Source organism: Sarcophilus harrisii, chromosome 1, assembly GCF_902635505.1.
Source record: "Sarcophilus harrisii chromosome 1, mSarHar1.11, whole genome shotgun sequence".
Taxonomy (NCBI): Eukaryota; Metazoa; Chordata; class Mammalia; order Dasyuromorphia; family Dasyuridae; genus Sarcophilus; species Sarcophilus harrisii.
This window is the reverse complement of record NC_045426.1, coordinates 293,449,644-293,465,874: the sequence shown is the minus strand read 5'-3', so window position 1 is coordinate 293,465,874 and position 16,231 is coordinate 293,449,644. Positions and strand designations below refer to the sequence as shown.

Sequence of the window (16,231 nt, the reverse complement as noted above, 5' to 3'; positions counted from 1 at the left end):
ATTACTGTCAAAGGTACCATTATTCTCTCAGTTCCATAGGCTTGCATCCTAGTACCCTCAATGTATCATATCCAATCTGTCACCAAAACCTTTCAATTTTACCTTTCTAACATGTTTTGTACTGTTTCTCTGCTCTATCCCAATCCTCATGCAAGCTCAATTTCCTCATGTCTGGACTATGGCAATCTTCTGATTGATTTTTATTCCACATATTTCAACCTCCACTGAAGTCCATTCGCCATTCAGCTGTAAAAGTGACAATCAAGCCGTCCTCAATAAATTCCAATAGTGCCTTATTATCTCTCAGGATCAAATATCAAATCCAGTTAGGCATTCAAAGCCCCTCAATACCTCAATCTTCCCAGTTTTCTTACAACTTATACTTTTCTATATACTCTTGAGACCTATGACACTATCAAACTTTGCTATACCAGTTATCCTTGCAAAATCCCAGTTTGCCCATGAGGAAGATTTGTAGTCAATTTACAATGGATGACAAGGAGCTAAAAAAAGTTAAAATGCCCATCTCTACAGATGTTTCTGATTTCATCAATGCTGTAGATGAGGTACCTCAGCAGGTCCAGTGTAAATAGGACTGGTCCATCAAACTTGTGAATATTTTTCCTCCACTCCTATGCCTGAGGCTATTCAGAAGAAGTTTAGTTCCATTTATGAAAGGATCCAGTATACTTTCATCATTTTTGCAGTTTTACAGGCCTTTGGGCATAGTTATAAACTGCTCTCAAAAATGGATGAATCACACATACAAAAGTGTTTGTAGCAGCCTTTTCTGTAGTGGCAAGTAACTGGAAACTGAGTGGGTGCCCATCAGTTGAGGAATAAGTTATATTATATTAATATAATGGAATATTATTCTATAAAAAATGATCAGCATGATTTCAGAAAGGGCTGAAGAGATTTTTTTTCTTTGAGAACTCATTAACAATATGTTCAATTTCTTTCTCTGAGACAGTGTTATCTTAAGTTTTATATTTCCTCCTCTGTTAATCAGGGCAGTTTATATTTTTATAAATATTCCTCCATTTTACTTAGATTGTTAGATTTATTGGCATATAATTAAGTGACCTTTTAAGATCATGCCCCAGTAAAATTATATTTAATAAAGGGTTGTGGAAACATAGATTGAAAATTAATTGAAACTGAATAGTTAGTACAGTAGAGCACCAGTCTTGAAGTCAGGAAGATCTGAGTTCAAATCTCTGGCTGTGTGATCCTGGGCAAGTCACTTAACCCCAAATACCTTGGGCAAAACATACAAAATAATCTAATCCTAAAGGATGAATGGGTTAAATCTCAGAAATTATCAATAATTTCACTAAAGAGAATGACAACAAGATAACATTCAAGAATTTATGGGATATGCCCCAAAGAGTGCTGAGGGAAATTTCATGTCTATAAATACTTACATCAAACAACCTAAACAAAGATCAGATCAGTGAACAGCTAGAAAAAGAACAAATTAAAAACCCCCAATTAAATCTCAAAATAGAAATATGTAAAATCAAAGGAGAAATTAATATAATTCACAATTTTTTAAACTGTACTAATAAATAAAACCAGGATGTGTTTTTATAGAAAAAAAGATAAACTATTGTTAATTTTATTAAAGGAAAGAAATATGAAAATCAAATTACCAATATCAAAATTGAAAAGGTTGAATTCAATATTCTCTTGGTTCTACTCATTTCACTTAGCATCAGTTCATATAAATCTCTCCAGGTTTTCTGAAATCAGCCTTCTAGAACAATAATATTCCATTAGATTCATATATCATAACTTATTCAGCTATTCCAAGTGATGGGCAACCAATTTTAGTTCCTTGCCACTACGAAAAACACTTGCAAAGCTCAACTTTAACACAAAGTTTAAAGGGAAGAAATGACTTGGAAAAATGAGCAAACAACCAAAAAAGAATGTTTTTCCTTCCCCTCCTCCCCCATAAAACATGGTGGTGAAAAGAAAAATCAAAACACAAACTCAGAGGAAGACAACAAAATCAAATCAAAGCAACTACAAGCAAAGCATCAAAAAAATTGTCAATTGTTCACAGGCCAAAAAGAAAAAAGAAAAGGAAAAAATTCCTGGAATAGCTCAAAAAGGATTTTTAAAATCACTTAAGAGAAAAAAGAGGAAAACCTGAAAATACAAATGAGAATAATGCATGAACAAAGTAAACAGCTTAATGAAGGAGACATCAAAAAATACTGAAGAAAATAACTTCTTAAAAAACAGAACAGATTGAATGGTAAAAGCACAAAAATAAAGTGAAGAAAAAAAATGCTTTAAAAAGCAGAATTGGTCAAATGTACAAAAATGCACTGAAGAGATGAAATCATTAAAAGTAGAATTGAAAAAAAAATTTTTTTTAATTAACTGAAGAAAAGAACTCCTTAAAAAGTAGAATTGACCAAATGAAAAAGAAGTTATAAAAACTCACAGAAGAAAAAAAATATTCTTTAAAAATTAGAATTAGGCAAGTGGAAGCTAATGACTCTATAAGACAGTAAGAAAAAAAATGTAACAAAGTCAGAACTACTACATCCAAAGTCACCCAGAAAAATAAAAATAAAAATCTCAGATCATGGAAGAGCTCAAAATATTTTCTGAAAATCAAGAAAGTAGAAGAAAAATTGGGAAGAATGAAAGTGATGCAAAATGCAAAAAAAAATTAACAAGAAAAAAGAATGCCTTAAAAAGCAAAATAAGTCAAATAGAAAAGGAGGTACAAAACTCACTGAAGAAAATAATTTCTTAAAAATGAGAACTGAGCAATTGGAAGCTAAAGTCTTCATGATAAATCAAGAAACAAAACAAAACTAAAAGATGAAAAAGTAGAACACAATGTGAAAAATTTCACTGGAAAAACAACTGATCTAGAAAAGAGATATAAGAAGAGATAACTTAAAATTTTTTGGACAACCTGAAAACCATGATCATCCTCACAGTTTCAGGGTAGAAACTATCACTCACAGACCAGGGTATAGTCTAGAAGAGTAGTAAAAACCTTGCTTTAGATGATGCAAACTTGGAAGAACTGAAAACTTACAGGTCTTTAGAAATACCTCTGAAAACAGTTACATAAAATTCCTGAAGCTTGAGACAATGCATGCTCCTCCCTAGAAGCAAAATTCTACTTTCACAAAAAGTTAAAAGTCAAGGTTGGGGGAGCTGATAGAAGGGAAGAAGGTTTGGGGGAGATAGTGGTAAGAAACAAAACTTCTAAAGAGAGACAGGATCAATTAAAGAAAGAGAGATAAGGAAAAATAGAAAAGGAAAAGTAAAATGGAAATAACACAACTAGTAATCATAACTGTGAATGTGAATGGGATGAACTCACCCTAAAATAGAAATGGTTAATAGAATAGATTACATAATTTAGACATAAAATGTAATATAAGTAAATCTGGGGAGGTGAAATTAGTTTACCTGTTAAGATGTATGTTTAAAAGGGGCACCTAGATGGTCTGATGGAGCATCAGCCCTGAAGTAAGAGGACCTGAGTTCAAGTCTAACCTTAGATATGTAACACTCACTAGTTGTGTGATCATAGGTAAGTCACTTAACCCCAATTACATCACACACACACACCCCAAAAGATGTATGGATAAGGGAAGAATTTATGAACAAACAAAAGATAGAAAGCATTATGGAATATAAAATGGATAATTTTTATTTCATTAGGTTAAAAAAGATTCTGTATAAATAAAATGCAACCAAAATTAGAAGGAAAGTTTAAAAAAATGGGAAAACAAATTTTTACAATATGTTTCTCCGTTAAAGTCCTTATTTTTCAATATATAGAGAACAAAGTCAAATTTATAAGAATGCAAGTCAGTAATCAATTGATAAATGATGAAAGGTAGTCTTCAGATGAAGTCAAAGCTATGTATAAGAAAAAATATTCTAAATCACTAATTATTAGAGAAATGCAAATTAAAACAACTCTGAAATACTACCTCATACCTAATGGATTGGATAATATGACAGAAAAGAAAAATAACAAATGTTGAGGGAATATGGGAAACTTAGGACACTAATGTATTGTTGATGAAGACGTAAACTGATCAAACTATTCTGGAGAACAATTTGAACTATGACCAAAGGACTATAAAACTGTCCAGTGATACCACGATTAGATCTATATCTCAAAGACATTTAAAAAATAAAAGGAAAAGACTATGTATAAAAGTATTCCTAATCTATTCTTCTATGGTGTCAAGGAATTAAAAATTAGAGAGATGTCCATCAACTAGAGAATGGCTGAACAAACTGTGCTATAACTGTGATAGAATATTATGGTACTATTAAGAAATGACAAACGGGATGATTTTAGAAAAACCTAGAAAGCCTTTAACTAATTGATACAAAGAATGCAAAGTTAAATGAGTGAATCAAGAGGACACTATATACAATAAAAGAAATAAGGTAGGTTGATCAACTATGAATAATTTTGCAATTCTCAGTAATAAAAAGATCTAAGATAATTCCAAAAGACTTATAATGAAAAATACTATCCACCTCCAGAAAAAGAACTAATGAAATCTGAATGCAGAACAAAGCACATTATTTTTCATTTCCTATATTTTTCCTCATATTTTTCTTCTCATGTGCTTGTGTCTTCTTTCACAACAAAATTAACCTTTATCAAATTGCTTACTGTCTGGATGCCATTTCAGATGGAGATGAGCATAGAGAAGCTAAGTGCCACTGTTTTCTTATTGAAAATCCTTGCCATACAAGGACAAAGTAAACTTTGTTCAATGATTTACAGGGTCTTATTTCATTCCAACATCAAAACTGAAATAAGAGAATACTGGTATGAGACTGATAAAGAGGAGAAAAATGGGAAAGACTTTTTTGCTTTTGCTAAATTGCTTTTCTTATTGCTAAAGCTAACATTTCTAAGTACAATACTGAATAACAGTGGTAATAGTGGGAAGCCTTGTTTCACCCCAATCTTACTGGAATGCTTCTAGTTTATCTCTAGTACATATAAATGCTTACTGATACTTTTAGATAGATGCTTATTATTTTAAGAAAAATTCCGTTTACTACTATGCTCTCCAGTGTTTTTAATAGGAATGGGTTGTGTTTTGTCAAATGATTTTTCTTCATCTACTGAGATAATCATATGATTACTTTGGTTCTTGGTAGTCAATTATGCTAATAGCTTTCCTGATATTGAACCAGCCCTGCATTCTTGATATAAATCTTACTTGATCATAGTGTATTATCCTGGTGATAAGTTGCTGTAATCTCTTTGTTAATATTTTATTTAAGATATTTCTTCATTAGGGAAATTGGTGTATAACTTTCTGTTTTGGCCCTTCTTGGTTTAGGTATCAGCACTATATCAATGTCATAAAAGAAATTTGGTATGATTCTGTCTTCCCCTATTTTTTCCAAATAGTCTGTATAATATTGGAGTCAATTGTTCTTTATATGTTTGGTAGAATTCACTTGTAAATCCATCTGGCCTTGGAGATTTTTTCTTAGAAAGTTCATTAATACCTTGTTCAATTTCTCTTTCTAAAATGGATTTAATTATTTTATTCCCTTCTCTATTAATCTGGGTAATCTATATTTTTGTAAATGTTCATCCATTTCACTTAGATTTATTGGCATAGAGTTGAGCAAAATAGCTCCTAATTATGCTTTAATTTCCTCTACATTAGTGGTAAATTCAATCTTTTTGGTTTTTGTAACTGGTAATTTGGTTTTCATCTTTCCTTTTTCTAATCAATTAATCAAAGATTTATCTATTTTATTGTTTTTTTTTCATAAGACCAATTTAGTTTTGCTTATTAATTCAACAGATTTCTTACTTTTAATGTTATTAATCTTTGACTTTCAGAATTTCAAATCTGTTATTTAATTTTAATTTAATTTTTTTTTTTGCTTCTTTGGTATTTAATTTGTTCTAGCTTTTAATTGCCTCTTTTTCTAGATATTTTTAGTTGCATGCTCAATTTCTCTATTTTACTCATGTAAGCATCTACAGATATAAAAATTTCCCTAAGAACTGCTTTGGTTGTATTCCATAAATTTTGGTATATATTGCCTCATTATTATCATTGTTTTGGATGAAATTATCAGTTGTTTCTATAGTTTGTTATTTCATTCACTCATTCTTTAGTATTAGATTATTTAGTTTCCAATGAATTTTTGTTTTATTTTTCTATGACCCCTTATTACAATTGTAATTTTTATTGCACCATGATCTGAAAAGGATGCATTTACTATTTCTACATTTCTGCATTTGATTGTGAGGTTTTTATGTCCTAATAAATGTTCAATAAGAACTATTACATTGAATTCCCAATCCCCATATTTTTGCCCACCTACATTTTTTATTTCCTTCACAGGCTAATTGTATAATATTTCAGAGTCTGATTCTTTTTGTACAGAAAAATAACGGTTTGGTCATGTATACTTATTGTGTATCTAATTTATATTTTAATATATTTAATATCTACTGGTCATCTTGCCATCTGGGGAAGGGAGTGGGGGAAAGAGGGGAAAAATTGGAACAAGAGGTTTGGCAATTGTCAATGCTGTAAAGTTACCCATACATATAACCTGTAAATAAAAGGCTATTAAATAATAATTTAAAAAAAAAAAAAAGAGCAACAAGGAAAAAAACAATACAAATACAGAGGAGCCATAATTAGAAACACACAAGACCTAGCAGCAGTGACATTAAAAGATCACAAATCTTGGAACAATATGTATCAAAAAGCAAAAGGACTGAGATAGCACTTGAAAACATAATAACTAGCAAAGTTAAGCATAGTCCTGAGCAACCAAATTAAATCTTGGCACTAAACTATGCTGACTGGTATATACTGACTTCAGAGATTCTTATATTTTACCTACTGATAAAAATATAAAATAATGATAAAAATAAGATTGATGTTATCTCCTTTATAGAATGTGAGGGGAAAAATGTGTTTATGTAACCCAAAATCCCTACTGGAAACCTAAGGATACAAATATGGTCACTGTTTATCGAAAGAAATGCCAATGGGAAAAGGTAACATAGATATCAGTCAAGGAAGGGAATATGAAAAAAAAAAAAAAATCAAGTCAACATATTCACCTGCAAAGTTATTCATAACAAATAGAAACAAGTCTTCATAGTTCTTTCTCTGGATGTAGACGGCATTTTCTATCACAAGGTATTTCACCAGGTGATATAAGAGTAACAGGAAATTGAATTAAGCTTGGAGTAAGAATTAGTATGAGGTTAGGCTACTGCCAAAGACAGCAGCAGGAAAGAAGATACAGAATAATTCCTTATTATTAAAAAAAAAAAAAAAAAAAAAACCCAAGGTAGGCAGAGCAAAGGCTCACAAATAGGAATGTGGCATAGAGAACATACAGAAAAAACAAATATATAGTTACTTCACAATGCTGAATCAGTACCAGAGAAGGTTGACAGGACATGGGCCAAGCCTAAGTCAGAAATCCACTATGATATTTCACAGAAAGTCAATTTTACAATCAAATACTGCCTTTAAATGGAATGGCCCTATTTTTACAAAAAATATTTATAAAAGTTCTTTTTGTGGTAGCAAAGAATTGGAAACTGAGGAAATATTCAACAATTAGGGAATGGTTGAACAAGTTGCTATAAACGATTGTGCTATAAGAAATGATAAACAGGACAGTTTTAGAAAAATCTGCAAAGTCTTATATGAATTGGGACAAAGTGAGCTGAGCAGAACCAGAAGAAAAATGTACAGAAATAACAATAATGTACAATGATCAATTGTGAAAGATCGACCAAAACACAAATTCAAGATAATTACAAAGGATCCAGTATGAAAACTGTTTTCCAGCTCCAAGAAATTGATGATCTTGGAATGCAGATTGAAGTATACTTTTTTCACTTTATTTTGTGTGTGTGTATGTATTATTTTGCAATATGGTTAATATGGAAATACATTTTGTATGATTCACATGTATAATGTGAATGTATATACATATTGTATGACTTCTCAAGGACATGGGAGTGAAAGGAATAGAAAGAATATGTAACTCAAAATTTAAAAAAATGAATGTTAAAAAATTTAAGTGCAATTGGGAAATTTCTAACAAAACAAATACATATTTTAAAAACTGAGGTGGCTCTAATTTTTATGGGAAGCTTAGTGTAGCAATAAAAAAAAAAAGGCTAGGATAATTCTAGGATATGGCTTTCTCTACTTATGTCTTAAATCTTCTAAGTTTGGCATAGGAGACAGCGCTACAATCTCATGGAGGACAAAAGGCTCTACTAAAGTACAGAAAAAACACTCTCCTACAAAATCTTGGGAAAATCACTAATGCATTTCCATGAGCTGCAGCAGTAGCATTTTAAAAAAGATTTTATCACCTTTTTCTATTCCTTGTTCATGTTTAGTAAAAATCCTCTAACAAAAACTTTCATGTGTTCTGTTTGCCTTAAACAAGAATAAGAAAATCTGAGATGGTTGCTCTTGATTTCTTTAAGGTTCTCAGGTTTTGCTTTTACTTGGCATAATTACATTGTAACTTTCTTTTTTATTATTTTTTATTGAAGTTTTTTATTTTCAAAAGATATGCAAGGATAATTTTTCAACATCAATCATTGAAAAACCTTTTCTTCCAATTTCAACCCACTTCCCTTCAACCATGCCCCTAGATGGCAAGTAATCCATACATGTTAAACATGGTAAAAATATATGTTAAATCCAATATAGGCATACGTGTTTATACTTTTATCTTGCTGCACAAGAAAAACCAGATCAAAAAGGGGAAAAAAAAAAACAAGAAAGAAAATAAAATTCAAACAAACCACGACAGAATGAGTGAAAATGCTAAGTTGTAATCCACTCTCAGTTCCCACAGTCCTATATCTGGGTATAGATGGGTCTCTTCATCACAAGATCACTGGAACTGGCCTGAATCATCTCATTATTGAAAAGAGCCACATCCATTGGAATTGATCATCGTATAATCTTGTTGTTGCAGATTTCGATGATCTGGTTCTGTTCATCTTTAAGTAAGCCTTTCTAAAATCATCCTGCTGATCGTTTCTTACAGAACAATAATATTCCATAACATTCATATATCATAACTTATTTAGCCATTCTCCAAGGATCCACTCAGTTTGCAGTTTCTAGCCACTACAAAAAGGGCTACCACAAACATTTTTGCACATATGGGTCCTCCTTTAAGATCTCTTTGGTTTATAAGCCCAGCAGAAACACAGCTGGATCAAACGGTATATCCACAGTTTGATAACCCTTTGGGAATAGTTCCAATTGCTCTTTAGAATGGTTGGATCCATTCCCAATTCCACCCACACTAGTACAGTGTCCCAGTTTTCCCACATCCCTTCCAACATTCATCATTATCTTTTTCTATCATCTTAGCCAATCAGAGAGGTGTGAAGTGGTACTTCAGAATTGTCTTAATTTGCTTTTCTCTGATCAATTCTACTGTAACTTTCTTTACTTATAGATCTTCAAAACTAAAATATATACATTCAGCTACAAAGTTTAAGCATTAAGCTGATACTTGATGATTTTCTAATGTCAAAGATGTTTCGGTTCCTGGCTAATTATTCTGTCAAAGTGAAGATTTTTGGTCATTTAATGTCTTATCTCAGATACAACCTATTTTTATTACTTATGAAGAAAAATAGTATTTTCTCTACCATATTTTTAGTGTTCCCAGTTCATTTGATTATTACTATATACAAGTTCTTTTATACATTAACCTTATAAGATTAAAAAAAAAAATGACAGCTTACAAAACTGTCCTGAGCCTATCCCCAGGAGTTATATATAGAAATTCATGTTTCCTAATTATTACTCCTGAAAAAGGACATCTGACCACACAAAAATTTAGGTTTACAGGTTCATTCATTTCAAGCTATAGTCAACTTTCCACTAAATATAATGTTTTATATATATGAATCACAATTTCATTCTAGAATCAATTATAAATATTAAGGTAAGTGGAAAAATAAGAAGTGACAGTGTCCATTTACTTCAAATCTAATAATTTCAATGAGTTCCTTCAGTGCCTTCCTAAAATACCAGGAAAGCTTAATACAAAAGTTTTAACTCTATGGCAACTTGAAAACTAGTGAATTAAAAAGAATGTGGAAGATATACTTACCAAATGTGCCATAAAATCCTCTAGGTCCACAAGTCCCAACACCATATTTTTTTAAAGATGCTAAAGCTGCCTCCTTTATAATTAAAAAAAATTTTTTAAAGAAAATTTAATGAATGGAAATGGATTATTGTTTAATCAGAATAAATAATTATGTGATTATAAATATCCCAATTTTATCTGTAGTTTGAAATAAAAAAGACTAAATGTGGTCAATAATCAAAACATACAAAAAACCAAATTATCTTAAAGCTCAATAACTAAAGCTCTCCATTCCAAGAAAAAACAAAGTAACTCCCTAGAAAAATCTACAATTACAAATTATTTAAGACTAAACATATAATGGTTTGTTTTTCTCTCCAAGCAATGCAGTACACATTACCCAGTAAATCCAGGTTACTTATCTCTAATCATAAATTACATATGGAAAAAAGACAATTTGCTGCAGATACCTTAAAGATGAAGAAATCTGAGTGCAGAAAGGGTACTAAATTAATAAGGCAGATTTTAAATGGAGGCCCTATGACTATTTCAGTGCTTTTGTTGCTATATTATGTCTAACTAAGCCAATGAAACAAAGCTTAGTAAAATAACTAAAATGTGCTAAAAACATATAAATTAAAAAACAACTGGAAAAAACCTAACTTTATCATCAGTATATAATAGGATCATAGATTTAAAGTTGAAAGAAATAACAGCAACAACTATCTAGTTTAACCTTCTCATTTTATATACAAGGAACATGAGATTCAAAAGAGATGTTAATTGTGATTTATTTCAGAAATTAACAATATTATCAGTAGTTGTATTTACCTTTACCCTAGCATTATCCAAAAGTCCAAGAAAATTAAAAGATGCAAAGTTTATACATTCCTTTCCATTCACCACAATTTTATGGCCTGGAGGGCTAAGAAAAAAAAAAAAAGAAAAATAATTTTAAAAATCAAATCCATATTTTAGAGACACCAAATATCACATCATCTTTCCCACTGACCTCTATCTGCATATTGATATTCAATTTCTCCCAGAAAACAAAAATAAGAGTATCTGACACTTACATGGAGTTTTAAATTTTGTTAAGCATCTTGTATAAATCATCTCATTTGTTCATCAATACAATACTATAAGTACTTCCATTATTCCCTATATCTTAAGAATGAAAACATCAGAAATTGCCATCTTCATCCAGAGAGAGAACTATAGACTGAAAGTAGATCAAATCATAGTATTTTCACCTTTTGCTGTTTGTTTGTTTTTTTCTTTTCCATGTTTCTCCCCCCTTTGTAGCTGGTTTTTCTTGTGCTGAATTATGAATCTGGAAATATGTTTAGAATAACCGTACACATTTAACTTATATTGAGTTGCCTGTCTTGGGGAGGCGAGAGGAAGAAAAATTTGGAACACGATTTTGCAAAGGTGAATGCTAAAAACTATCTTTACATGTATTTGGAAAAAAGAAAATACTGTTAAAAAAAGAATCAAAACAGCATACTGAAAAGTTATAAATTCCAAATATACACATATATCTAGCCTTAATCAATTAATATTCTACTACTTCCTAGGTATAATGTATGTAATGTTCCTATGTTTTATTGTTCTGAAAAGAAAGGAAAAAGTATATTAAGTAAACTGTTTGCATTAGCTTTAAATCCAACTTGAGATAAGAGTTTTTGTAAAACTCTTTTGGAAAGAATTTGTAAATTGTGAATTATAAAATTATCAAAAAGAAGACCAAAACAAAAAGGATCAGAGGCCATATTTCTTAGGAGTTAAGCAGTTTTTCAAAATGAACAGTTAAAGGAAGTCAGAGAAAAAGGGGCAGAATAAAGTTCCATTTTCTAAAAGGGACAATTTAATTTCAAGGAATTCAGAAAGCAAGCATGGAAAAGTGGAGGAAATTATACAAATAGCATATATCTGAATACAGCTGCAATAAGACAAGGTTTTTTTTCCTCAAAAGCTTTATAAGACTTTTCTTTTTCTCAAGTGCCTAAGTCTCTTGCCAAAAAAAATACTATCCACGGAGTAACTATATATTTTCTATATAGAAAGAAATATGACAAGTGAATGTCACTGGAGAAAGAGCTAAATAGTATAAAGTGATATCAGAACATTTTTACTTTTAACATTAACATTTTTACATCAGAACATAATAACTTAGAGAAAGATTCAGGATTATTTACAGTATAAAGATTTCTTTCTCTCAAATACTTTTTCCACAAATTAATGTCAGTTTATAACTTCCTTACTTCCTCTGCCTGTTTCCAAAATGCATGTCATATGAACTGTAAATATGTCAAACCACAACATCCTACTTCTAGCTTTTATAGTCACTATTTGAGGACCTAACCTCACTTTCCTAATTCTCATTCATGCTTCATTTTTTTCTTCTAATCCATTCTACATCCAAAAGCACCTGAGAAATATAGTGATTCTGTCAAATTACATGCTAAAAGAACTACAATCCACAAATATTTCTAAGAATAATGTACCAAAAGGATATATGATAGCAGATGATATATCTATTGATTAACACATTGGAAACTACACACACATCAAACCTTCCTTCCCCCCCCCAAAAAAAAAACAAAGATCCTCTTCTTTCCAAAAGCTAATTAATACTACATTTCAGATGAATTTCTAGATAAATTTCAACAAATGCAGCAACTAAACTGGAGATTTTTAAAAATCCTCTGGGAGTAGTCAAATTGTATTTACCCTGAAACAATGTTGTAATTAAGAGCAGGATGGTCTTTTGGAACAGGAGGAACAAGAGGTTCTGGCTGCCACTCTTCAATTAATTCTTCTTTTTCCTATAGGAGAAATAAGGCAGAATATACAACAATTTATAGAAAAGGTCACTTTATAAACACCAGAAAATATTTAAACATAGTATTTACAATATTTTAAAATGTTAATCATAAGATTTTGCTTGTATTTGAAATATATCACATTAAAGCATAAATATTTATAGCCAAAATATTATAATTCTTTCCTTCCTGCCACAATCATTTTGATACTCTTGGTCTGAAAAAAATTTTTTTTAAATAATGAAGTTATTTTCAAAAATAGAACTGATTTTACTTGAAGATAAATCAAAATCTATTGCTTCCTGCCACAATTACTGTTGTGGTAAAACTGCTATTATTACCAGACTTGCTCAGGCCAACCTTCTCTCCCCAGGATTTTTCCAAAATTGAGGCTCATCCAACTTCTACCCACATTAGCAGATTAAGATTCCTCAAAGAAAGGCTACAACTTTCTCTCAGGATGCATTTCTTACCACTCTAATTCACAAGCACTAATCAGTGTGCTTCCCATTTACACAAACCAGCCAAAATGATAGCATTAACTCAGAAATAAGAAGTACTACACCAGGATGCAAAGTAATAATATTTATCACATAACAGTCCACTCAAAAACCTGCTATACTGGCTCATACTTTCCCAGCAATGCACGCATCATTCATAGAGGAAGAATGAGTACAAATGACAGAACCCACAAGTGAGGCACATTAAGTAGGAAAATTTGTATTCCCAGGGCAATTCAAACTCTAGACATCAAAGCTTGATATTCTTAGTTCTTTTGAGTCTTTTTAGGCTAGAACTGTCCTTCCTCTATGTCTTTCCATTGGGATAAACCTGCTTCTCTGATATTCACAACCATTAAAATTGTGTTAAGCAATTTTAGAAAAGTAGTTCACTTAAGCCTGTAATCTATGCCCATCCTCTTGCTTTGTTTTCTCTTTTCTAGCAATCTAGGCCAGCCTATTCAGTCTCAAAATTGAAGATGAACAGAAAGTAAAGCAATCTTTTCCTAAGCTCTTCAAAAGCAATTTTTTTTTTTTTTTTATCAGAGCTTTCTTCCAAACAGATTAGTTCCTCACATCAAGAGGAACTTGTCTGACTAGTTGGTCTCAACCAGGCTATGCTCTCGTAATCTTCTAGGCTCCACTGGCTTCTGATGTCTTGCTTCTATAAATAGGTGCTCTCATCAGTCTATCTTTTAAATCCCCAGCTTCTCTTGTAATTTTTCTCTTATCTGAAATCAAGGTTTTTCATATGCGTGAGGTAAACCACCTGTAACTTAGTTTAAGAAATCAAAAATACTCATTTCTATCAGCTATAACACAGGAAAGTCTTGGTTATCAAGATTTTTCAGCTTTCAGTCTCAAAACCCTCAAATAAATCAACTCCTAGGTACAGACCATATTTCCCTTCATTACTTCCTTTAAAAAAAAAACTTAAAGAGCTATTTACTCTCAGGTCCTCAGAACTGTCTATGCTCAAATACTAAGTGGCTCCTTTTTTTTTTTAGTGTTTTATACAAATGTCCTTTCTTGCCTTTTTTTTTTTAATTTATGGAATAAAAACTATTTCTTTAACACAGTACAACAAAAATGACTATGTATAACTTGCTAATCTTTTCAAATAAACACCAAAATAATCAAGTAAATTTTTTTCTTCTCCCAGACCCCCCCCCATCCCATGGCTATCATTAGACACAAAGAGGCATGTGTGTGTGTGTATATATATATATATATATATATATATATATATACACACACACACACGCAAACACACATATATATATATATATATGTGTGTATGTATGTATGTATATATGCATGCAACATTTCCACATCAACTAAATTAAATAACACCCCTAGGCCCCCAAAACTAAGATAATGGGCTTGTTTTACAAACAACAAAAGGCATGTATTTAGCTTCATCTAACTGCAGTAACAAAAAAGATAGCTATGAAAAACCAGTTCAAGAGCTACTAAAAACTGAGTAAATTGGACTTTTGGGAAACAAAATGGTAGAGTAAGCAGTAAATCACGGAAATCCTCTCATATTCTCCTCCAAACAACTATAAAAGACTGCCCTGAACCAAATCCTGGAAATAGAAGAACCAGCAAACAGATGGGTAAAACAATCTTTTAGTCCAAGAATCTTGGAAAATCATCAAAAAAGTCTGTTTAACTCAGACAAAAGGAGAATGCAGTCTAGGAGTGAAAGTATCCCTAGCCAGCAGCAAACCCCATCTAAGCAAACTCTGCTTTATTTACAACACAGGTTGTCACTGTAACCTGACTTCTCAGGAAGGCCAAGAGGTCTTGGGGAGAGGGAGGAATGGGGAGCTGAACCAGACATTGTTAGCAGAGTTCCTTTTACTGGACTAAATGGTCTTGCCCAGGGTTACCCACTGTCTGGCACTGCTCTCCATAATGGCCGGATCATTTCACAGCTCCACAAACAATGTCCCAGTTTTCTCACATTCCCTCCAACATTCATTATTATCTTTTCCTGTCATTTTAGTCAATCTCAGAGATGAGTGTTGGTATTTCAGAGTTGTTTTAATTTGCATTTCTCTAATCAATAGTGATTTGGAGCATTTTTTCATATAATTATAGATATCTTTAATTTCACCATATGAAAACAGTCTATTCATTGATCATTTCAATTAGGAGACAACTTGTATTCTTATGAATTTGATATAGTTCTTTATATATTTTAGAAATGAAGCCAGAATAGCTAGTCACGCCCTCCCTGACTTCTCAGGGAAATGAAAGCCCCCAAAATGAGGTGATCATGCCCCTCCTGATTTCTCAGAAAGGGGGATGAAAACATCAAAAAAAGGAGGTGATCACGCTCTCCCTGATGTCTCAGGGAGATGAAAACACCAAAAAAATTGGGAAGTCAAACCAGATTTTGTTAATGGGATTCTGAAGGGTCTCACTTGAAACAGGTATATATAAATCCATCAACATGGGAGTTATAGCAATATAACACAGGCTAGTCATGATATAACAAACAACATGAATCAACATGAGGAATTACACATGTCCATAAGTCCTAGAAATAGTCCAAAACCAAGCTACTGATCATTACTTCATATGTCGGGGAATACAATGATTCCTGATAGTTTTGAAGTCCTACAATAGTCTCATCATGTGTCAGGAAACCCAATGATTCCTGCTGGTTTTGAAGTTCTGCAACAGTCTCATCAACAATTTTTCATCTCGGGGAATCCAATGATTTCTGGGGGTTTTGAAGTTCTG

General features: G+C 31.6%; 1 protein-coding gene across 3 annotated transcripts in view; it reads right to left on the bottom strand.

Moving 5' to 3' along the window:
* SPTLC1 (serine palmitoyltransferase long chain base subunit 1) overlaps positions 1 to 16,231 on the bottom strand; it is an 85,501-nt gene that overhangs the window by 60,757 nt on the left and 8,513 nt on the right. The window contains exons 1-4 of one of the 3 annotated variants that reach the window (XM_031943819.1): positions 16,062 to 16,084; positions 12,886 to 12,980; positions 10,981 to 11,074; positions 10,171 to 10,243 (exon numbers count right to left, since the gene is read on the bottom strand). Coding sequence is in view for 2 of the 3 variants with exons in the window: in XM_031943822.1 (XP_031799682.1) it covers positions 1,752 to 1,759; positions 10,171 to 10,243; positions 10,981 to 11,074; positions 12,886 to 12,980 (270 nt within the window). In the remaining variant the exon portion in view is untranslated. Of the gene's footprint in view, positions 1 to 1,729; positions 1,760 to 10,170; positions 10,244 to 10,980; positions 11,075 to 12,885; positions 12,981 to 16,061; positions 16,085 to 16,231 lie in introns of those variants that run through there. The other 2 variants (XM_031943822.1, XM_003762813.4) reach the window with 2 other exon arrangements.